Source organism: Hippichthys cyanospilos, chromosome 6 (genome assembly GCF_059441005.1).
Source record: "Hippichthys cyanospilos isolate Australia breed blue-spotted pipefish chromosome 6, RoL_Hcya_1.0, whole genome shotgun sequence".
Lineage (NCBI taxonomy): Eukaryota > Metazoa > Chordata > Actinopteri > Syngnathiformes > Syngnathidae > Hippichthys > Hippichthys cyanospilos.
This window is the reverse complement of record NC_142374.1, coordinates 10170413-10195415: the sequence shown is the minus strand read 5'-3', so window position 1 is coordinate 10195415 and position 25003 is coordinate 10170413. Positions and strand designations below refer to the sequence as shown.

General features: G+C 43.7%; 1 protein-coding gene across 1 annotated transcript in view; it reads right to left on the bottom strand.

Annotated features, from left to right (window-relative positions):
* tmtc2b (transmembrane O-mannosyltransferase targeting cadherins 2b) overlaps nucleotides 1-22292 on the bottom strand; it is an 86338-nt gene extending 64046 nt beyond the window's left edge. The window contains exon 1 of the mRNA XM_088417739.1: nucleotides 21811-22292. Within this exon, the coding sequence (XP_088273865.1) occupies nucleotides 21811-21893 (83 nt within the window). The 5' untranslated portion in view covers nucleotides 21894-22292. The remainder of the gene's footprint in view (nucleotides 1-21810) is intronic.
* Nucleotides 22293-25003: the final 2711 nt, after the last annotated feature.

The following is a 25003-nucleotide window of genomic DNA, read 5'->3' as shown; positions in this document are numbered from 1 at the left end:
AGGTGGCAGCAGAGTACTTTGAGACAATATCTTAAGGGGTTGGTGTGATGATCTTATCAGGGCTAACAGACATCGGTCTCGCTAATTACCGCCAGCTGTGGCTGCAACCCACCTTATACATACATACATACACACACATATATATATATATATATATATATATATATATATATATATATATATATATATATATATATATATATATATATATACACACCTGTGCTGTTACTTCGAGATTCACTGTTCTCGACCGTTACCTATCATTTTAGGCACTGCTTTTCAGGCTTTAAGGAAGCAGAAGCTACAAGAAGGGGCTTTCTGTGGCCGGTGAAGGTGTGCTTATTCGTTTTTATGATGTGCTAAGTGTGTTATTACTTTTTCAAACCCGCCCCGTCCTTAAAAGGGGAAAAAAAAAGTCTCTCTGAATCCACAAAATTACTTCTCTATGGGTTTTATGACTTGAAAAGTACAATTGACCTTCCCCCATTTCTTGGCTGGCAGAAGCAAAGTTAAAAGGCACCCCTGCCAAACATTGCACTGCATGGTGGGATTTGGTCCATGTAAACAGATTAATGAAATCCTCAGATATGCTTCAAAGTCAAGGTCCCCATCAAGACAGGCTACTGTGTAGCACGACAGCTCCATTAGTCTCCTGTACTTGTATTATTCATGGTGGAGGAACAAATTATTTAGGTTTGCCCTATGCATGTTCTACAATAGTATTTGGCAGAACTACAGGACACATGGTCCATTTTTTAATAGTTATGTAATACAGTACTGTACTATATTCAGGACAGCACTTAAAATTGGTTCGTATCTTTTAATAGTGTCTACTGCAGGTACAATCTGGAAAGAATGAATCACAATGTCTCTATTGGTACAACTTCTCTATAGTAAACCAAGAACCTTTGCATTTTTGTCACATGTTATGCTCTCTGACAGGTCATTAAATGAAATGGCATCCTTTTTGCATTCTGACTAACTAACCACTTATGGTATGAGAAATGACATGGTGTCATATTTATTTTAACATTCTTGGTCTAAAGGAGCGACCCTCTGGCTGAGTTGACAAAAAATCATGTCACCATTATATGATATATCCCATAGCTATTGTATGTGATGGCGTATTGATTGGTCATTATTCCTCTCTCTCCTGCAAGAGGCCTCAGGACCATACTTGTCATTTCACACTATCAGACCAAATCAATTACTGGCTGCTTGTTGGAACAGCCATTTTGCAGGCCTTTGTTGAGCACTATTTAACTAATAACTAATAATATTGCAGAGATACAAAATAATGTTAATTATAATTCAGTTTTGAATCAAAACTTATTCCATATCATCAGAGAAATGACATGTTGACTAATCACGCGAGTAAAATTCCTGGATTGGGGTTGAAATCATTTTTACCCCCTTCTTCGTGTTTGCATTGTGTTTATAGGGTCCAGCCAAGGAAGGAAATTCACTGTGTAGACTGAGTAACTATAAATGTGCATCTCACAATTTTAAATGTGTCTTCATCATCATACAGTACAATTCAAAAACAGTGCGGTGCTTCCGCTACATTTCTTTAGGTGTGGCAGCTAAATTAATCTAGGACCCTCTCGCTCCCTTCATCCTAGCTGCTGTTGCAAGGACTCAACAGTATTTCATTTTGCACAACCTCAAACTATAAGAGTTACTGCAGCCACACATTGAGAAATCTTTTGTATTACAGATAAATAATTGTTCAAATGACGTTTTGTCAACTACTTTTTGTATGAAATTCAAACAAAATGTAAATTAGGTATGCTTTCCGTGTACAGCTAAGCACAACAACAATCCTTACACATGCAACAAATATTCAAATCCGTTATACAACAGAAGACACACTAGCCAAGCATCTACTGAACAAGCAAATATGAGTCTTGATCAAACAAGCACCACACATGAACACTCACAATGGAGCTACAGTTCAAATCCAGACTAACACTGCTCATTAAAATTCAAACACGTCTATGCTTATAAATCTTGACAACATGTAGTCCACAATGCAACAGTCTTTACTTGTTCCACCTATTTAACTGATGCTTGTCAGGAATGGCGGTGCTAATAAATGAAATACACTGCTAGATATATCTTTCCCTAATTGGCTAACTGTATAGACAACAACTTCAGTTAAATATTTGGTTGGGTATGAGAGGTGACCTTCTTCTTTGCCAATTGTGATTCTAAACAATCTGATGAGAAAAGTATGGTTATTTGAAAAGGGAATATTTGGTGTGAGGTTGGGGACAGTGGGTAGACGTTTCATACTTCCTGTTATAAGTGGACAGTTTTTCCTCCATCTGAAATTGATATTTTTCACTATACTGTACAGTTGACACTCACTGAATCATAAATTATGATACATCACATACTAAATCAGTTTTTTTAAGTAACTAAAACTACTAATAACTGCACCTACTTGTGTAGGTAGTTCCCCTTCTAATATACAGTACTTGTAATGTACATATAGCATGAACTGTAATTTTTACCTGAGTAAATGGGAGACTTGTAGTGGTGCTGCAATATTAAACATCATCACTATATATGTAAATAGCAGATGGTTAGCGGAGAAGTTAATTGGTTGGACACTTGCTGTAATAACACTTGTGTGAGGAGTCTGAGGACAATGTGCGTTTCAATTCAGCATACAACACAGTTGTAGCATATAAACTGGTAACAAAGTTGAACAACCTAGTCATGGGGAGCCCACTTGGTACCTGGATACTGGAGTTCCGAACTAACAGACCCCTGAATGTCAAAATTGTATTATTCCACTCTTTTTGTGAATGCAGGGATACGTCAAGGAGGTTTTTCCTCAAATCCCTTTTTTATGCATGGCTGTTGTCAACACCATCAGATTTGCTGATTTGCTAAAATCATCTTTATAGAGCTAATCTTGACCTACTGTCACACAAGTTGGTTCAGCAGCTGTGCTGCGAAGGGCAAGAGGGACCTGCAATGGGTGTTGAAAGCAGCAGAGCAGATGATTGGGTGGACACTCCCCACACTCGTGGACACCTACACCGGCAGACTGCTGTGTAAAAGCAGACTGTGGAATCATTAAGAACCCCTCCCACAACAAACACTCACTTTACTCCCACCTTTCCTCTGAAAAATACCAGAACATTAAGGTCTAGAATCACAAGACTAAAAATCAGCTCCTGCCACAAAGCTGTGAAATGCATCTGCCTCCGTCCCACCCCACAGAGAATTAATGACTATCCACAACCCCTCACATAAGTGCAATCTGCAAATCTGCCCTATCTGGGTGTAAATAATCATGCCAATACCAAGTCAAAATGTCCCAAAGACAAATACCTTCTGTATGTTCTGTAAGTCTTTTTGATCATGACACGCTTATACAGTAGCTTCTTTACCACAATGCTACAAGTTGCAAAATGTTTTGCCAGATTTTCATTGCACCTGTAAAACTGACAAGGTTTTATTCTACGTTACGCTACTCTATTCCACCCTAGCTGACAGCTGACTCATTTGACATTGAACAGCAGCATATGAGAAAATTCCAGTGAAGGTTCAACAGTCTGGTGGGGCTCATTGTGCAGTGTATGTCCATTGCTCAGTATATGAGCAATGGGGTGTTATACTTCAAAATGATGCAAAGAAAACTCTGGATCACTGGATAATCTTGGAACTTACTGGCTGATCAGCTGGATCTGGCTGTTTGTTTAATTTAAGGTAAAATGTGAGTCAAATTAAAGATCAAAGTTATTTAAGATACACAATACTGTATGTATGTATTTTGAAACAATAAAGTACTGACAGTATGCATCACTGATATATTGGCAAAAAGGAAAGCAGTACATTTTATTTTTAAAAGTTGTGAAGAAACAACGCACACGCCAGCATCTGTTGCTCAGTGCAATCATTTCTAAATTGAATCATTTCTAATACATTTATTTTAGGATTGGATGTTTAATGCTTCGGTTTACTCATTCACCATCAGTCCAATTGAAATAGATTTTTGATTAACATAACTCTCAATGGCAGTGAATGAGCCGGCCCAATAAAAATGGAACTTTGACATCTATAACCATCAATGATGGTGTATGAGTTCAGGGCAGCAGGATGGAAGACTGGTTAACAAATCTACATCCCAGTTCAGATGTCGTGGGTTCAAGTGCAGAATCTCACCTTCCCGTGTGGTGTTTGAATTTCCTCCCTGTGCCTGCGTGGCTTCTTCCCCCATTTCAAAAACATGCATGGGAGGTACACTGAACCGTCCAAATTGGCCTTACGTGTGAGTTTGAGTATGAATGGTTGTTCATCTTTATGTGCCCTGCAATTGAGCAAACGTGTTCGGCCAACAGTGAGTGTATTGACATACTGTAGATAGTGAGGATAAGTGGCTAAAAATATGGATGAATGGATGGATGGATGAATGGTTTGTCTCAAGGTGTTTTGTTTTGCAAATATTTTCCTTTATGAATTCTTACATCAGGAAACCAATAATTTTCTTTTTGACTGGTTATTCTCTATCATTTTCTTATATTATGAGAAATCAACTTTAAACCCACACAATAAAGAACTGCTCTCCGCAGAATCAACACTTTTTCACTGCAGATTCCTGGAGGGACTCATGTGTGGTTTTTAAATACTTAGGAATGCAATCCTACATCGACGTCAAACTATTGCTCAGAGGGCAGAATCCTGCTCTTGTTCAATGTTTCTCTTACTCATTTACCTGATTCAAATCATTAGCTCATTAGCACACGCCACAGGAGTTTGATCATTTGAATCAAGTGTGTTGGAAAAAGAAACATGGAAAACGTGCATGATACCGGTTCTTGGCGACTGGAGTTCGACACGTGAGTGAAAACAAATATATATATATATATATATATATGGTCATTAATTGGGATGCTTCAGTGGAGGCAAAGAAGTTAATGGTGGAAATTTACAGGAACAGGCTAGTGCTGACTATTGAGCTTCAAGGTTATTTTGAACATTGTGTTCCAGGTGACTGTAAACAATTGGTTTGTTGTGATCACAAATGTTCCTATAAGTGCAGAGACAGTTAACTTTGTTAACAAGACAATCTTTTGTATGGCACCTGCAATGTGTTGCCATAACATCTTTTGTTTCACACTTTGCATGAAATACTGTAGGTTCAGACACTCTCTTAACATAGCATCCTGTTGTTTGAAATGACTAAGTTCCACAATCATAATAGAGCAGTAGCCTGTTCTGGTAAATTTCCATTACAATAAAAAAACAAAACAAATTAACTGATTTACACAAGAGGCAGCTGGCAAACTAAGTGTCACTTACCCACAAAAGTTATCAATGGCACAATCTGTTATTAATTAAAACTTTGTCTGTTTTAATATTGGAGGAGGGACATCTGTGGAGGGGGGTGGTGAATCAGCCTTCTAGTAAAAGAGAAGCCACATGTGCTCGTCATACAGTGTTTGTTTTGTATGAGTAGGTTATTGGTGGTGTGAGGTTGATGAAGACATGATTGTAAAAAGTACACTGATCATCTATGACTGTTCCATGAAAACATACAGTTTGCAGTTGCTAATTTGCTAATGCAACGCATAATGATACAATGTTCTATTAGTACTACAAAAGATGACATATAAACTGTGATCTACTTCTGCCTTATATAGTGAAGCACATACTGGTGACTTTAGTGACTTATTGATTACATGCTCATGAACTATAAATTTTGGTGACCGTCATCCTCGTGTGAGTACAAAGCTCCTATTCACATACAAATCATACATATGTGCATTATTTATAAAAATGTGTTCAGAAAATTAATGTTTTTTGTTTTTTTTTTCATTTTCAGTGAAGGGATGAAAGAGCTGGACTTTATCACTGTGGCAGAAAGAAAGAAAGAAAGAAAGAAAGAAAGAAAGAAAGAAAGAAAGAAAGAAAGAAAGAAAGAAAGAAAGAAAGAAAGAAAGAAAGAAAGAAAGAAAGAAAGAAAGAAAGGGAATCCTCGTAAGGGGTCGTCATCTCACTTGTCACAGAGAAAAAAATGTGGCAGCTTATTATTTGGTTGAAAACAAATCAATAAATTGTCTGCCACCAGCTGCTGATGAATGTTTGCCTCAAGGAGCATGAATAAAATGAACTGAAAGATGGTCAATAGATGAGTGACGTGATCATAGTACCATGGAGGGCTATTTTTTTTTTCCAGACTCGTATCCCGAGGGAATCCACACAGAAGGTATCGGCTTTGTCTGCATCAATTGTCATGTGGCAGAACCCTTAACAATGTCAGTCCAGAGGAGGGATGGATACAATTAGCAAATGGATTAAATGAGTACGCAAGGTTGAGAGCTGAATTTACAGTTTGATTTGAAAAAACGTTCTCAGTGAAGTAATTATTTTAGTTGCATTCCCGTTTGTTTGATGAGAAAAGGGTTGTATTAATCCTATCTTGACCACTGTGTTTAAAAAAAAAATCCTGGGACAAGTATTTTTGTGATGTCAACAAGCATAACTAATGTTTGGTGCTGCTCAAAGTGAGCGCTTTGCATTTTAAAACAAAACAATGGTCACAAATCTTTAGACTCCTCAAGGTGCTTCAAAATTAAACAGAAGCTGATTGTTTGCACAATGTGCTCATGAACTATGGGTATACTGTACATGTGGGATATGTTCAAAGTCGCCACCTGGGGCAACCTGAGGTTTAAGGGCTTCCCAACATCACATCAGGTTGGTGGTGTAAGCCTTTTAGCAGCTGGAGTTCACCGTCAGGGCAGGCTGAGCGAAATGACATCCACAACCGCATATGTGAATTCAACCTTTCGCACCCTATCACTTTGGTCCATCCATACTGAAATCAGTTTCACAAAGTCATGTTTTCCTGAGAACCCTCCAATTAGAAATTTATTTTTGGAATTGAAAGATTCTCATTATTCTGTCAGAGCTGTTCTCTTGCTCCTCAGGCTTTAGGGGCTGGTAGAGGAAAAACAGTCATTTTCTCGTTACCCGTTTCTTGTCAAATCAAAATAAACTCACACAAATTGTGTGTATCCATCTCGGTAGTCGGGAGGAAGCAGTCACTTGGTGGAATAGCTAGAGGGCAAATTGACATGCGGAGGTCAGTGATGAAGAGAAACACCGCGGCCGGACACACTTGGGGTCAGTGCTCAGCCAAAATAAACCAGTGAAAGCAGCCCTGTTAGCCATCAAGAATCCATCAATCTGCTTCCACTGTGATTTTATTCCCAATGACAGTATGCAAGCAAGCGAGCGAGTGAGAAATTTGGCCCCATCTGTGAAATGTAATACAGCAGGAGTGGATTTACCATCTGGAGAGATTTTACACTCATCTGCCACATGAGAACTTGACAACCTATGCCTGAAATCCACCTACTGTATAGTAGACCGAATTTGTATGATGTAACAGAAGCAACTTTAAAATGCAAGTTACTTTATGTCAAACATTACCATTACAAGGGTGGTAGATTGGATTCACCTCACACACTACAAACAAAGTCATTTTATTGCAGTGTTCCAGAGGGACATGTTCCACATAGTTTGCTTCACAGTGCAAAAATGCAAACAATAATTTCACTGGTTTGAATCAATCACGGGAATCACTTGAACAAACTATAGCTCTGAAAATGTCCTGCATCTCATATTTTTTTAACACAATTCAGGTTTCCCTTTGCTCGTCTTTCAGTGGTCAATAAGAACAACAACAACAAAAAATACTTAAAGTCCACTTCCGCTCCAGTTGGAATAATCGTTTTCTTCAAAGCCATGCAAAGACCATATTGAATCTAGGGCTACAGTAAATAGACCAGCAATCAAAAGCCTATAAATACTGTAAGGGGAAAGGCCAAAAATTGAATAAATTCAATGTAGGACGGAACAAATAATGACTATAGGATTATTTGTGTAAAATCCACAGCAATGGATCGCATGACCAAGCTTTGAAAGTGATAGTCAGAAGAATTCCAAGAGAAAAAATGCACTCGTTTTACCACATATACCGAAGCTTCCAAAACCATATCTTATGCCCGATATGGCAACCCACCCTTGCTCTTCTCAAGAGGCATTTGCCTTGATGCACTGAAAATTGCATCATCAATATACTGTAGCTATAACGGAATGCCATCCAACTAGCCAGCTGAACTGGCACACACACACAGTGCATTGGAAACAATGAATCATTTGTTAGCTTGCTCAACATTGAATCATCTGCTCTCGTCTTTTGTCTGCCCGGTTCAGAAACTACCAACCAGAGCACCGTGTACCTCCTTAACAAGTTCACTAAATTGCTTCTGACATATTTAGTCCGCAAAGCTGCACCATTCCTATTCTGTTCAAACTTAGAGCATTGAGGTCTTGCTTCTCTCCACAGTTTGACTTGCTCACTATTTGCATCCAGAGGGAACAGCAGGACCACACAACCCTTTCCTCTTACAATGGACAAAGGCACCGCAACTGAACCGGCCGACTCGTGTCATAACCCTAATGAAACAAGCCATTGCTTTTTGTTTGAGTACTAGGCCACCAAGAAGGAGACAATCATTGAGGCTTAGTAGCCTCCTTGCTTCCTTAATGAAAAAGAGCAGTCTGTAGCATCTTATTTAGAATTGGGGGGGGTAGCAAGGAAGTTTGGGTTTTTGACAGCTCAGGGATCTCTGCTTACACCATGGGCCGTACCCATCAACAGTCTTGCTAATCCTATTAATATGAAGAGGGCCAAGAGCCTGAGAGTGGCCACAACTTAAGACCCATCAGCCAGCATTAGCGTTTGAAACACAAACCCACGTCTAGACCCACTAAGTACTTAGACCCAGAAGTCAAATCATTGGAGGTCTTATGATGGCAGAATAACCTATAGCCAGTATTTACCAAACAATCTCCCAAAGGGAATGCACAGTGCCAGTGCAACAGATGTACCACATTATTGGATATAAATCCCACTAATCTCATTTTGGTGGTCAAAGGGCATATTAGAGCACTCATTTTCACACACTGTATTCCTTGGCAGTGTGAAAGCTTTTCTCACATTATTGAGTATCCGCCTTGCATGTTCACTCAGCTATACTGACCATGTGAAGGATTTACTTGTTGGATGATCTAGTCCAGCATTGCATTTTATTGCCATTTAAGGCGATTACTACCACGGTGTGGAAGTCTGTCAGCGTGCAAAACTCTACCTGCGTGTTACTACAACTACATGATGTCTTAGAAGAGATCATCTCTTAGCTTTTAATCAAAACACATGGCAAAGAGATTCAAGTATTGTCAAAAGAACACTAAGGATGACATGTTGCACTGTCTTGAACTTTTATACTTCAAGCCACCAACCGGCAAAATCAACCTCGTGCTACATAAGGCCTGTTTCTCTTTCCACTGCAAACCAGTCAAGTGATTACAAAGCATTTGATTTATGCGGCTTGTTCTGGCTTGGCTAAAGCGCAGTGAGGGATTGGACGGCAAAGCAGGCTCGGTGGCTGCCCATGAGCAACTCTCAGCCACACAGGAGGTCATGGGCCGCCAATTTTGCAAAGCACGAAAAAATCAGTTGAAGTACATCAGAACTTTTTACAATCAGCCAACGTTAGATGTGAGCAACACGGTGTTGTTCCTAAATCAGTCACGTTCACAGAGTATTGTTTGGAATTGAAGTTCAACCTGTCAATTCAAAGTACTAAAAAAAACAAACAAAAAAAAACAAATAATCAAACGACAAATGTCTTTCTTTTTTTAGGTGGTTCACCAGTAGACCATGGGTGACACATTGCGCATCCCTGCTCTATAGCATGGCTGATTTCCCCCTTTTGTCATTTGTTATACAGACAGGAATCAATTTGGCAGAAGGTTGAAAGAAAACAGATTCAATTGTAAGTTTCGTCTGAAAATGCAAAAGAAAAAGAAAGAGACTACTTCGATAGAAAGCTCCAATGTCGCTTGCTGGGCTAAGATTAAAGACAAGAAGGCATTTCCGATCGACACTAACCGTCACGACACCACAGGTTTCAAAATAAAAGACTAAAGGCTATGGCAATGGTGTCAATGTATTACTGTACATGGTAAGCTTTATTTTGAAATGAGCATTCACAGTCAGTGTCACATTATAAGAATATTTTCAGCTTCCTTGACATGTCTAAATGACTGAGAGGAAAATTGAATCCAGCTAACCTTGGTTGTATCAGCTTTTGAACATGGCTGGTTAGCTAGTTATCTGTGCTATCTAGTGCTAACTGCGAGGCAGACGTGCTAACTAGTCAGCAACATGCTTAAAAAAATGATCTTTGTCCCTCATCAGACCTCTAATTTGCTGTCAATAAAATTCTGGACATTATGCAGATCATGTTTATATTTGTTACAGGTTTAAGCGGACACGAGTAGCAATGTGGTGGTGATTACTCACCATTATAGATGACAACTAAACATGATAAGTCAAGCCAGGAAACATTACAATGCTTGCCTTAAGGCAACCCTTAATTGACATTGTCTGGAATCAAGCTGTCTCCTCCCAATTTTCTGGCAAATCAGACCAATTTGGGGTTACTGGAAAAAAATGTTTATCTATAAAATAATTTTTTTGAAAACAAGCCCCAACCATATCACCACTACAAAAGCTATTGCAAAGTAGAGCGGTTTTAAGGGAAAATATTATGCAGCATGTCCACAGTATTACTTGGCACATCTTCCATGTTTTGTGATTTGCGGTAGGAGTACGATTGGCACACAATCATACACTCTTTAACCTTATTCAGAGCTGTTCAGAGCTGTCCATTTTATGCAAAACTATGTTTTTTTTTTTTAATGATTTCTGACTAATTTCTGATGAAAACACAATTCACTATTTGGGTAAAAATGTTGATGTTTCCCTTGAAGTGTTTCAAAATGTGTTCCAACACACACACACACACACTCACACACACACACACACACACACACACACACACACGTTTGTCCGTGCTACATGCCTCCTCGCAGAAAAGGCCTGAACAAGTTGGCCGGTGAGTGTGTTCAACTGTCAAATTGAACACGACGAGCAGGCGCCAAAGGGGAAGATGAATAAAAACTTTTGCCTTCATCTCATTTAGCTTCACACCTAAGCATCAAAATCCGTGCTCTGGATGACCAGACAAATGGGAAGCGAAAAAGGTTGTCTGTGCAGTTGCACACACACAGACTAAAATACAAAGGTCTCACAAAAGGTTTGTTTAACCAATTGATTTAAAGTTTAGAAGCATACTAGTCATGTGACGTCACACGGCTTGGTCACATGACTAGTGAAAATGAGGGGGAATGTTTCCATCACACATTTGTGAAATATTTCGACACCTCTCAAAAACCACCTCATGAGAGTGTTTTTTGGTTTTTTTTGGAAAGTTTTAGTTTTTTGTGACATTTTTGTGTTAACAATACCAGTTTGCTTTTGCATGACTATTATTTAGTGCAATGAAATAGCACCTCCTGTTACAAATGTATGACAAATGTTTTGTTTTTTTTCAGTATCTCATCACCAAAAGGAAACACAAACGCTCAAAGATTTTATGATAGTACAGGTCATAACTTATAGATGAGTGCTCGATGAGAGCGTGGGAGAGAAAAAAAAATGGGTTAATAGTACTGTATCTTGTCTTTTCTTTTGACCTACCTATGAACTCCCTTATTGTGAAATCCCAAATTTGTGAAATGCCATAGGTCATGGTAAACAACCCCGAACTGTATGAAACAACTGTTCATATGAGTACTTTCGGGGGATGACAAATGGGCTTACGTTAAATTTGCAAAGAGGATGAAAGTGACCTTTTTTTTTCACCCTTGTAACAAATTTGTTGGAAAATGGAGCTGAGGAAAGTGGAGCTCCAATCTATTTGCGGTCACAGTCTGAGTGAATCTTTCCAGGCTGATGTAAGGAAAGATGATCACACCAGCAGTATCAACATGTCGTAGAGTCATCTTTTTTCTGTGAAATGATTAGACCGCAAGAGATTGCTTACGTTTTTGTAATTACGAGGCAATTTGAAAGCAAATTTGCTAGGTCAATTAGAGTGAAAAATGTAACGGAGGACTTGACTGAGATGCCGTTTGATACTTGTGCATAATCAGGAAGGCCTAGTATCCTCATCTAAGACCAAAGATAGAAGTTTGGGGCGGCATGGCTTAGTGGTAGAGTGGTCGTCTCCCAGCCGAAAGGCCGTGGGTTCGATCCCCCGACCATCAAGACCATATCTAAGTGTCCTTGAGCAAGATACTGAACCCCCAGTTGCTCCTGATGCTGCGTCATCAGTAGGTAAATGACTAGTTAGTGTAAAGCGCTTTGAGTACCTAAGGTAGAAAAGCGCTATATAAGTGAAAGTCCAAAGTCCATTCAAGTTTCACTATGATCCACCTCATTTAATATGTTCATTACAAATAATTTTCCGACCCTACTTTACCGATATGCTTGATAATTTTTGAAACAATTACAGATAAGTATTTGGGAATGAATGTCTAGAATCTGAAAAGACTAATAAGTGTCTTCAGGATTCAAAACTAGCTAACACTAACCTAGTGCACACTGGACAAAGCTTAGCATTCAACATCAGCATGTACAGTAGCTGAGGAAAATATCCACCTAATTTGTGTATCCTTTGCTTTTATTTAGAGGAGCTGGTAAATGTCCACATTTAATTGAATATGCAATCCAAGTACCAATTGCATGAGATCTGCATGAAGCTTATGACATCAGAGGCTTCTGATGTCTCCAGCCTGGCAAAAAAATAATGAAAACTACCATGGATCTTTTTCCCGCCTCTTCATGCGCATCAATCTCTTCCCTTTTAATCTTCAGCAGGGAAAAGAATCAGACAGGACCATCTGTAGACACACGATGGATGTTGAGGCTGGAAGCCTGAAGACTTAGGGGGGTATTGAGATAGATGCATGGCAGACACGGAAGTGCGAGGAAGACAAAAGCATGAGGGAAGAAGATAGCGAAAGAGAGACAGCCATCGAGAGCGAGTAAGAGAGACAGATGCAAGCAAGACTGTAATTATAGGGAGGAAAAGAGAAATCCAGACCGGGAAAAATGAGGAGATGCTCAGACTTCTGGGTTGCCGCCCTTGGGCCCTCAACAGAACCACAGCCCTAACCAGCCCATCCTTCAATATTGAGTTACAGACCACTGCCATGAAACGAGGGGCCAAAGAAGGGGCAGCAACGGGTGCAGACAAGCATTTCAGGGATTTGTCTATTCTCAGATGCACTTTGGAGCGGAAGAACACTAAATACACAAAGAAAAATATTGATACCTCAAATGGACCCTGGTAGGTAACTCAGACTTTGCGAAAAAGGGACATCTTTGTAAATCAATGACTACCTGCACTAATGAACAACTTGTGGAGAGTTGATGGTCCAAAACATTGTCCGTGTTATTTGCCACCGCCGGGTGAAATAAGTGATAGTTCTGGTTCATCCCAACTTCGCTAATAAAACCACTACATTGCCTTACAACTGTCGTACCACGGATACATGGCCACTCCTGTCAAGCCTGCAACCTTCACAACATCCTCCTACTGCTAAACCTCACCACATCACATAAAAAACGTGAAGGGTGCAGTTCATCACATCTATCATCAGTGCTTGACATGGGGCTACAAGAAAATGAGATGATGTGGCTTGAGGCTCTGGGTCTAAAAGTATATCCAACTGCACAAATGTGATTTACACATCACATTTACACATTTTTACACATCGCTTCAGTGAAATTGCGGAGCAACTTACAATTGTACTCTTGCTAATGCTGAGAAAATACTTCAATAGTTTAGTGTTTTGCAAACTATCTTCATGAAAAACAGAAGAAACAGACTGCACAGGACCTAATGTCTTACACGGAAGCCGGTTACATCACATATTACTTGCGGATAAGGACGGAAATTTACTTTCCAGTAGTGATACACATCCTGGCAGCTTTGTACTTCAAAATTACATGAAATCAATGTCAGTCATTATGTATCTTTTCTTTATTCAGTTACAAAACACATTTGATAAACCCCAATTCCTTGGGATCTTGTATAAAACGTTAATTAACCAGAACATGCAAAATGTATTTTATTGGTGCGAATATTCAATAAGCACCACTTGAGGGTTAAGTCAGCCAGTCCGGGAACATAAAGTGAGCTATTTTTCAAACTGGCCTATAGCTACTACTGTAATCTTCAAGGGCTACCTGGTGAGCTATGTTGGGAACATCTGTTTTAAAGTGCACAGATGTACTTATTTTTGTCATGGTTTGTTGGGTTGTGGGTTTATTTTGAGGGGTTCTGTTTCTGTTTACGTTTATAGTTCCGGTTTCTGCCCCTGTCGCGTCTGCCTGCGTTAGTTTTGATTTAGTCCACCTGTCTGTTACCTGCGCCTCGTGTCCTCCAATCTGCTCCCTTTGCCTGTTGTCCCTGCCCAGCTGCCATGTGTTAGTTTGATTAGTTTGTGAATGTATTTAAGCCTAGTGTCTGTTACAGCCCGTGTCGGATCATTGTCTCTGTCACGTCATGTCATATTGTCTCTATCGTATTGTTGTCTCGTAGTCCCGTCTTGCCCCGAGTCCCTCAGCTCCGTGTTTTCCTGCCAGCCTGTCCATAGTGTTTTGCTTTCTGTTTTGCCAGCCTGCCTGCGCCCTTAGTTCGAGTTTTTTGCCGTCCTGTTTTTCTCGCTTTTGTTCCCGTTCGTTTATAAATAAATGGATTTAATCAACCCCCTGTCCCGACGCTCCCCTGCTTTTGGGTCCTCCTCCTCTGCAACCATGCCGGCCTCCTCAACCGCCGTACTCCCCCGTGACAGAATGATCCGACCAACGCAGGACCCAGCGGGAAGCCCGCGGCGGCGGACACGACGCCGCCGCCCCGTCCGCATCCGCTCTCAGCCCGCCGGCCAGCCCCGTTCCCCCAGTGTAAGACCTCTTGTTTTTTCTTCCGTGTTTTTCCCCTCGGAGTCCGCGCCTGTCCCCGCTTCTGATCTGTCCCCCGCGTCCGTCACTTCCGCGTTTCCCTCGTGTTCCTCCGACCTCCCTTACGACACGATTCTGTCCCCGCACGTTTTTTGTAGTTCCGATTTCGCTGATTTGCGTAGTTCACCTTCCGTCCGTCCTCCTGATCACTCTTCCTCTCCTGCTCGCGCTCCTCACTACACGTTAGAGTCTAATTTTTCCGACATCGAGGATTGCCCTCCCTTCGTCACGTTTCGTTCCAGTACCGGTCCTGATTTTGTTTACCCGCGTCCCTCTTCCGTCAACACTTTTTATCATATTCCGTATTCGAGCCCGTGCACCTCTGATTATGATTTTGATTCAGATTTTGACTATCAGTCTGGCCAGTCCTTTTACAGTTCGTCCGAAGACTCCGATTCAGAGCCCCTATTTGACCGTGACCTTTTCGTGGGCTCCCGGTTGGCATTTCGTGGCCGCCGGTGGAGGGGCCCGCGAAAAGGCCACCGCCCCAGTGACCACCAGAACCCATCTGTTCAGCCTTCCGATCCGTTCCCTCCTGTCTCTGTGTCCCCCTCTTGCCGCGCCCTGCCTACTTCCTCCTGTCCTGTACCACCCTCTTCTTGCACCCTGTCCCAAGCTCCTGTCGCGTCTGTACCACCGGTCTCTGTTCCCCAAACTTCCTGCCGGCGGGCTGAAGCGGCACCCGCCCCTGTCCCAGCGCCAAGGCGGCTACCCGTACCTGTCCCAGCGCCAAGGCGGCTACCCGTACCTGTCCCAGCGCCAAGGCGGCTACCCGTACCTGTCCCAGCGCCAAGGCGGCTACCCGTACCTGTCCCTGCGCCAAGGCGGCTACCTGTCCCTGCGCCAAGGCGGCTACCTGTCCCTGCGCCAAGGCGGCTACCCGCCCCTGTCCTTGCGCCAAGGCGGCAGACCGCCCCTGTCCCAGCGCCAAGGCGGCAGACCGCCCCTGTCCCAGCGAGCCGGCGCCCGGCCTCTGCGAACCCTGCGAGCCGGTCCCCGGTCTCTGCGAACCCTGCGAGCCGGTCCCCGGCCTCTGCGAACCCTGCGAGCCGGTCCCCGGCCTCTGTGAACCCTGCGAGCCGGTCCCCGGCCTCTGTGACCCCTGCGAGCCGGTCCCCGGCCTCTGTGACCCCTGCGAGCCGGACCCCGGCCTCTGTGACCCCTGCGAGCCGGACCCCGGCCTCTGTGACCCCTGCGAGCCGGACCCCGGCCTCTGTGACCCCTGCGAGCCGGACCCCGGCCTCTGTGACCCCTGCGAGCCGGACCCCGGCCTCTGTGACCCCTGCGAGCCGGACCCCGGCCTCTGTGACCCCTGCGAGCCGGACCCCGGCCTCTGTGACCCCTGCGAGCCGGACCCCGGCCTCTGTGACCCCTGCGAGCCGGACCCCGGCCTCTGTGACCCCTGCGAGCCGGACCCCGGCCTCTGTGACCCCTGCGAGCCGGACCCCGGCCTCTGTGCACCCTGCGAGCCGGACCCCGGCCTCTGTGCACCCTGCGAGCCGGACCCCGGCCTCTGTGCACCCTGCGAGCCGGACCCCGGCCTCTGTGCACCCTGCGAGCCGGACCCCGGCCTCTGTGCACCCTGCGAGCCGGTCCCCGGCCTCTGTGACCCCTGCGAGCCGGTCCCCGGCCTCTGCGACCCCTGCGAGCCGGACCCCGGTCTCTGCGAACCCTGCGAGCCGGTCCCCGGTCTCTGCGAACCCTGCGAGCCGGTCCCCGGCCTCTGCGAACCCTGCGAGCCGGTCCCCGGCCTCTGTGAACCCTGCGAGCCGGTCCCCGGCCTCTGTGCACCCTGCGAGCCGGACCCCGGCCTCAGTGCACCCTGCGAGCCGGACCCCAGGCTCTGTGAACCCTGCCCGTCTGCCTCCCAAGCCAGTCGCCCGTCTGCCTCCCAAGCCAGTCGCCCGTCTGCCTCCCAAGCCAGTCGCCCGTCTGCCTCCCAAGCCAGTCGCCCGTCTGCCTCCCAAGCCAGTCGCCCGTCTGCCTCCCAAGCCAGTCGCCCGTCTGCCTCCCAAGCCAGTCGCCCGTCTGACTCCAAAGCCAGTCGCCCGTCTGCCTCAGTCATCCCAAGTCAGTCTCCTGGCATCCCCGCCGTTTCTGATTGGCCCCCAGTGGCTGTCTCTGTCCAGCCTGCCGTTCCCAGTGCTGCCAGCCACGGTGCCGCAGCCTCAGCCTGTTGAGCCACCAGCCACGGCGCCTCAGCCTCCTGAGCCGCCAGCCTCTGCGCCGCTGCCTCAGCCTCCTGAGCCACCAGCCACGGCGCCGCAGCCTCAGCCTGTTGAGCCACCAGCCACGGCGCCTCAGCCTCCTGAGCCGCCAGCCTCTGCGCCGCTGCCACAGCCTCCTGAGCCGCCAGCCTCGGCGCGGCAGCCGCAGTCGCCTGAGCTGTCAGCCATGCCACCATTGCCGCAGACGACAGAGATGCCAGACGGTTCCCTGTGGTCGCCCCTGTCCCAGGTCAGTCTTGTGCTCTCACTCGTGTCTGTGGTCTGCACCCAGTGGCTGTTCCCTGACGGCGTCCCGACGACGCCTCCGCACCTGCCTGACGGCGTCCAGCCGACGCCTCCGCACCTGCCTGACGGCGTCCAGCCGACGCCTCCGCACCTGCCTGACGGCGTCCAGCCGACGCCTCCGCACCGGCCTGACGGCGTCCAGCCGACGCCTCCGCACCGGCCTGACGGCGTCCAGCCGACGCCTCCGCACCGGCCTGACGGCGTCCAGCCGACGCCTCCGCACCGGCCTGACTGCGTCCAGCCGACGCCTCCGCTCCGGCCTGACTGCGTCCAGCCGACGCCTCCGCTCTCGCCTGACGGCGTCCAGCCGACGTCTCCGCTCTCGCCTGACGCCCCGCCTGCCGATCTTCAGGGGCAACCGGGATACAAGCCTACCTGGGGTGGCTTGCTGTTCGCCATCGGGCGCCCAGGTCGCCCGCCTGACTCGGCCCGCCGGGCACATCTGCTCTGGCGTCCTGGCCGCCCGCCTGATTCGCCTCGCCGGGCGCCTCTTGTCTGGCGTCCGGGCCGCCCACCTGACTCGGCCCGCCGGGCACATCTGCTCTGGCGTCCTGGCCGCCCGCCTGATTCGCCTCGCCGGGCGCCTCTTGTCTGGCGTCCGGGCCGCCCACCTGACTCGCCCCGCAGGGCACCTTTCGTCTGGCGACCGGGTCGCCCGCCTGACTCGCTCTGGCGACCGGGTCGTCCTCTGGACTTTCCCCCTCGGGTGCATCCCGTTTGGCACCAGGGGTGCCTTTGGACTGTTTTTGTTTTTCTCCTGTGCCCTCCTCCGGTCCCCCTTCCGCCCACCCTGCCTCGGTTTTGTTTGCTTGTCGGTTTGTTTTGGGACGTCTGGGATCCGTCCCTTGAGAGGGGGGTTCTGTCATGGTTTGTTGGGTTGTGGGTTTATTTTGAGGGGTTCTGTTTCTGTTTACGTTTATAGTTCCGGTTTCTGCCCCTGTCGCGTCTGCCTGCGTTAGTTTTGATTTAGTCCACCTGTCTGTTACCTGCGCCTCGTGTCCTCCAATCTGCTCCCTTTGCCTGTTGTCCCTGCCCAGCTGCCATGTGTTAGTTTGATTAGTTTGTGAATGTATTTAAGCCTAGTGTCTGTTACAGCCCGTGTCGGATCATTGTCTCTGTCACGTCATGTCATATTGTCTCTATCGTATTGTTGTCTCGTAGTCCCGTCTTGCCCCGAGTCCCTCAGCTCCGTGTTTTCCTGCCAGCCTGTCCATAGTGTTTTGCTTTCTGTTTTGCCAGCCTGCCTGCGCCCTTAGTTCGAGTTTTTTGCCGTCCTGTTTTTCTCGCTTTTGTTCCCGTTCGTTTATAAATAAATGGATTTAATCAACCCCCTGTCCCGACGCTCCCCTGCTTTTGGGTCCTCCTCCTCTGCAACCATGCCGGCCTCCTCAACCGCCGTACTCCCCCGTGACAATTTTGGCAAGTGGGATTGTCTTTGGGAATGCATAAGATCAGATCAGAAGTGTAAAAATTCGACCCAACTACAATATTGATAACGGCTGTTTGACTGGTCCAAATTTTTAGTCTAAACAACGACGTTATTGAGCAAATGTCAAATAAGGATGCCGAAAGCTTATTTGCATTCTAGTGCAATACTGAAATCCAGTGAACTGATGCTCAGGTATCGAGTCATTTGCTGTAAATATAGTGAGACACACAGTAGTTCTTTAATCTTGATCAAACTGAGAGAGTTAAGCAGGTGCACTGACTTCCTAGCCAGAGGCAAGAGAACTGCCTCAAAGTATCCATATTTGATTCGTCCCCACGAGTGATATCTGAATTCTGAGCAAATTTGTGCCTCACGCGGTACAATTTTATCTTGTCATTCCAGCATGTCGACAGCTCGCTTTGCATCACAAAATCGTATCAGGCTTCTCCTCGCACACACCATTAGCAAGTTACTGTATATCACCCTGTGGGTCTGGGTTAGTTTTCACTCTGACAAATTAGACATCATTGGCTCAGCCGCCTCTCCGTGCTACTCTCTCACCACCAGCAAAGCCTGAGGGGACATGAGACTGCTGCTAATTACGAGCTTGAGAGCAACATGCGCTGCGCCAAAAAGATAGTGTTATATGACAGATAGCCTGCTAAGAAAGATCCGCCAAACTAAGAACAAATCAAAAAAACAATATTGAAAAGTTCTTGGCTGGAATTGCAGTGTTTGTGTCAGAAGCCTGTACGAGGTTGGACTGCAGCTCAGGTGGCAATGAATAACATCTCTTCGCAGACAAATCACTTCTTGGCATGCTTTCTTACACTAAAACTTGGAAGGCAGTTGGATCTCTCCAGTAGTCACCTTTCCACTCTCGGCTATGACTCTTTGATGGCTTTATGGATATTTTAACATCTTTCTTGAATAGGAGAGCCACAACCATGAAGCCCAGAATGCAAATACAGCAAATGCACTACGGGGAAAGAAAAACTACACAAGCAGAATAATATGCCTTAGGATTTTTCTCTTGTTGCAGGAAGTGTTCTATATAGAGATCAGTTAGCACAGTTGTGAAGACAACACAACAGTCGTCGATATAGAGGGTGTTCATGTCATGTTTGTTTCACTGATTGATATCCTCTGGCTGTTTAGAATAGTCATAGAACATGCCAAAAATACACACAGCGTTGTTTCTGCTTATTTTTTTTGGAGCTATAGTAAATACCGAAAAAGAGTTCTTAAAATGTGGTGTGAACTGAAACAGGAAGCTGAATGCAAAAGACCCTACATTCTAAAAATAATACTTTAAGAACCTTTCAAATTCATGACAGCATTTTTTTTTTCTTTTTGGATAGGACTCTATCAGCATGACACGGTTGCAAAAGTGCTCTAAATCTGTCAGACAGCAAGTGCATTGCTTTGTCAAGTACAGTATCCCAAAAGATTTGCAGCTGGATTTATGTCTCGGTGTAGCTGGGCCAAAACTAAAAATACATTTGCTAATATTGTATCCATTCTTTCTTTTTTTCTTTCTTTCTTTCTTTCTTTCTTTCTTTCTTTCTTTCTTTCTTTCTTTCTTTCTTTCTTTCTTTCTTTCTCTTAAACTTTTTTTTTCTTCCAGTTTGAGCTTTTTAGATTTCAGTTTATCGGCTTGGTAATAGAATTAAAATCTACTCATCCAGTTATTTTCCAACAGCTCCATATACTGTAGCAGGTGAGCTGTGAGTCTTTACCAGTGGACTTATGGGCAACTGATGGCACACAGCCTGGACTGGCTGCCAGTTACTTACAGGACACATAAGACAAAAAAAAAAAAAAAAAAAAAAAATATATATATATATATATATATATATATATATATATATATATATATATATATATATATATATATATATATATATATATATATATATATATATATATATATATATATATATATATATACACACACACCCTGACACACACATTGGCACATGCATGTAAGTTAGATCCTGTAGAAACCTAATTTGCAGCAGGTTTTTGTTATGTGACTTGAAGACAACCCACACACGCACTGGAAACTCATGCAAATGTCGCATGGCAACGTTCGAGTAATGATTCAAATTCAGGACGTCTCAACAGATCCATGCATGTGACTTTATCACCTATGTTGTGTCCCATATGTTTTCAAAAATTTCCCAATTGATTAGCCTCGTTTCATTTGTCTGCAAAAGAAAAAATGTTTTTTTTTTTTTACAGGATATGTTGTTTATTTCAAGCTCATGTTTGATAAAACTAATCTGGTGCCATTATATAAATAATCACATTGCGTGAACTATTAAAAACCCTGGATTGCAAAGCAAAGTGAAACAAGTGGAGAAGGCACTGACCTATATTGTAATATGCATGAGGAATAAATGAGCCTGAGGCAGTGACATCCACTCAGCCATCAACTATCAAATGGTCCTCTTTCCCCCCAAAAAATGATCGTTTCCAGTGAAGAGTGGCAAGCGAGTCTATTTTAAATTGATGGAGGAAAAAATCATAATACTTAGGGGTTCGAGAAGGGTGCACATTTTGACAGAATGGGTCTTGTTCTGTGAAATGATTTCTTCTCCAGAGATCAATTATTTCCACGCGGAAGAAATCGTGGAGCAACTCTACTCACTGGAGAAAGTCAATTCAAAAATACTTGAGGATTGTGCACGTTATGATCCTCTTATTTTATTTAAACTTATCTCAACTCCATTTCACTGTTGGAAATCCACGCTCAAATCATTGTGAAATACAGAGCACAATATAACTTGGAATGGATAAATGTTCCGTTGTTGTGCTCAGTCAGTGTGTTTAGTCTTGAAAGAATCTCCTCGTAGCGAAAATGCATTGTGTTTGGCGTGACTGTCATGTGCCATCGCAAGTACCTGTCATCGTAGCAGAAATCTGCTCCCAGAGTGTTGACATACAGGACCAGAGCCACGGCGCTGCACAGCAATTCTGCAAACATTGCTCGTCTTCTGCGTGACGTGAGTCCGACAATACAACTTTAAAGAAGAATAAAGGACTGCAAATCTCAATCGCGTGTTCCCTCGCAGTCGCCTTCTTTGTCAGGATGTCAGTGCGAAAACAAGTCCGGTTCCCCCCATCCTTCCTTCAAGTGCACTAAGTGGACACTCCGCGGGTCGCGGCGTGTCTAACCCATGCTGGCTCAGGGGAGCGCTCTTTATCCTGCTGGAACTTGGCCAAGGAGAAGGAAAAAAAAAATCATACACGAGCAACGTTTAGTGAATGGGCGACGACGCAACTGATTCACACGCCTTCCCTTCCACTCGAGGATCAGCACCCCGATGCTGCGCGACCGCGGTTGAGGAGCCGCTAACCACAACTAAGTTAGCGCTTGTGGCAAAAGCAACTTCTGCTTGCACTTTCAAAATAAAAGTACATTTGTAACCTTGTCTTCATTAACGTTATTACAACCGCCATCCAAGAGCAGGCATAAAACAAAGAAAGAAAATGAGCTGTTGAAACAATGTGTGTATTTCTCATGGCCCCCCTCCCAAATGATTTTTCAACATTCCGTTGTATTGCCAAGGAGATCGACATTTCCGGTTTGAGCGGGGGTAGTAAAGGAAAATAATCGAAAATATTTCTTTTAAAATCAAAGGTACAATATTCATCAAAGACGTTAGCTACAGCTAATCTTTTAACGAAACAAAAAAGGGTCCCACAGCCATTTGCTCTGGTCTCCATTTGTGATCGGTGCTCACAGTTCCTATCAATTACTGTAGTTGTTCTTAATTATCTGCTGCAATAATTATGCAAACTCAAATCAAGAGTTTTTTTTTTTTTTTTTTTCTTATGTGGGCCTCATTATTGTGTGGATTTAACGCGCCTTAAGCGTTTATTGGGACAAACTTAATGTAACGTTTTGCCAAACTGAGTTGTATCCAGCCATCCATTTTGAGCCACTTATCCTATACTTACAAGGGTTGGAGGCTCTAGAAAATGGAAGGATAGATAATAATAATAATAATAATAATAATAATAATAATAATAATAATAAAATTATATATATATATATATATATATATATATATATATATATATATATATATATATATATATATATATATATATATATATATATATATATATATATATATATATATATATATACGTATATGTGTGTGCGTGAGTGCGTGTGTGTGTATGAAATAAAATAAAATTTCATATAAACAAGTGTTTGTATTGAAGAAACAATGGTAACCAAATTGTACAAGGATGTCTTCGTGCCACACAAGGGAAAAATCCACCAGTGTGTAAAAAGATACATGAGTTGGCAAATGAGAGAGAAAAAAAGGGCACATGCATTCACAGGAGTTTGCATGCAAGAGGAAGACCTCCCTGAATGTCCTAGCACCGTGGATGGTTTCAAGGAATTATAGGGACACTGCATTGGCAGAAAGATAATTGTTGGTTTGGAATAACGTCTGAGAAGGAAAATCACATCCTTGTGGAAAAGATGAAGACTAAACGTGAAAGTGGTAAAACAGAAAAGTGGTGCTTAAAGCTGACTTTGGCTTTGCAGAAAACCAAGAAGCTTTGTCTACATGCAGGTATTCAGGAAGAGTCAGGGGAATACCAAACAAGAAATAATTAGGCAAGTACAGTATGTGGTCAACTGTTGGCACCTCTGTCTCAGAATTGTGAGGTTTGGGTATTCAGATTGGCTAAAATTACAGAAATGTCTAAGTTAAGAATTTGAGCAAAAATATTTGTTGGTCTGGGCCCCGTGATAGGCGCAAGTTCCGTACCTGTCTCTTGGGCCAGCGACGATAGCCTCGTCCTAATGAGAACAAGTAGTATAGGTTGCTTGAGCGTGTTATCAATTCCACTTCATTCACCATTTTGAAGGGGTTCTGTTCAATTGATTACATTGAACGGCATTTCACTGCAATTTTGAAAACGGGCGCTCTGCTTCTTGGGAAAAAACATAAAGATGAAAGATGCTTATTTCAGGTACAGAGGATATGTAACTGTGTACTGTGCCAGTGGAATTAAATAATGCTAAGCTGCAAGATGTTTATGTTTTCGAATCATGAGCACTGGCGGACAACTCCGACGTTAGCTAAGATTGCTGCTATTTCATATAAGCAAATAACGGTAATTTTTTTGCTGCTGAAATGGGATGGAATAAAGCCCTTCTTTCATGCGCTGGTGTGTCACAGTGCATGTTGTCAGTAGAAGATAATTAGCAAGACATACTTTGCCAAAAAATCAGATGGGTCAAATTCTCCACACAGAGTGACGTTTTGCCAGTATGGTGGTTTTAGATCAACTGGTAAGTCCGCAAAATACCATAAAAGTCTAAGTTGACAATTACTGATAATAATGTGTGTGCGTGTAGCGCACGTCTACTCAATGATGGTCGCAGTCAGAAAGAAAATTGCTTTGCTCTGAATGATGTGTCGGCGACCTATCGATAGATGGATGGACAGAGAGCGTGCTATAAGAAAACATTTCATGTGACTGTATTTGGGGGATGGGATATATATTTTACAAGCTGTCCTTTAGCTTTAATGTGACGCATGCATTCATTCAACTTTCGCTCTACTTAGGCAAAGACAGTTTGTTATTTTAATTATGATGTTGGCAATGGACTGCGATTTGCAGAGATTTCATTAGGCCTTTTAAAAAGGCCACAAATATATTTTTTTTTGATTCGTCCAAGTGAGCTTCTGAGTAATCATGTGTTTTGGTCTATGCTTAAAAGTACAGTAGTTGTCTTTTGGGAACACATGATAGAACACAACTCATAAGACTTTTAACTCAGAATATCAAGCGTGACGGTTATCTCAGCCTTTCTCTATTAGAAGCAAAGTACGGTCTAACTCAGACTTAATGTTGTATAAAAACATAGTCTAATAAATTTGGTTACATGAATCCATGAATTTATAGAAAATAAGAACCATTTGTGTGCACTTTAGTTTATTTCATAGTGTTTTGACACTCTTTGCATTGATTTCTCCTAACTTCAAATCAAAAGAGGTAACTACAGTGCATGTCAACCCAGGCACACATAAGCATTGCATGAATTCACCACTTATTTATTTTGTG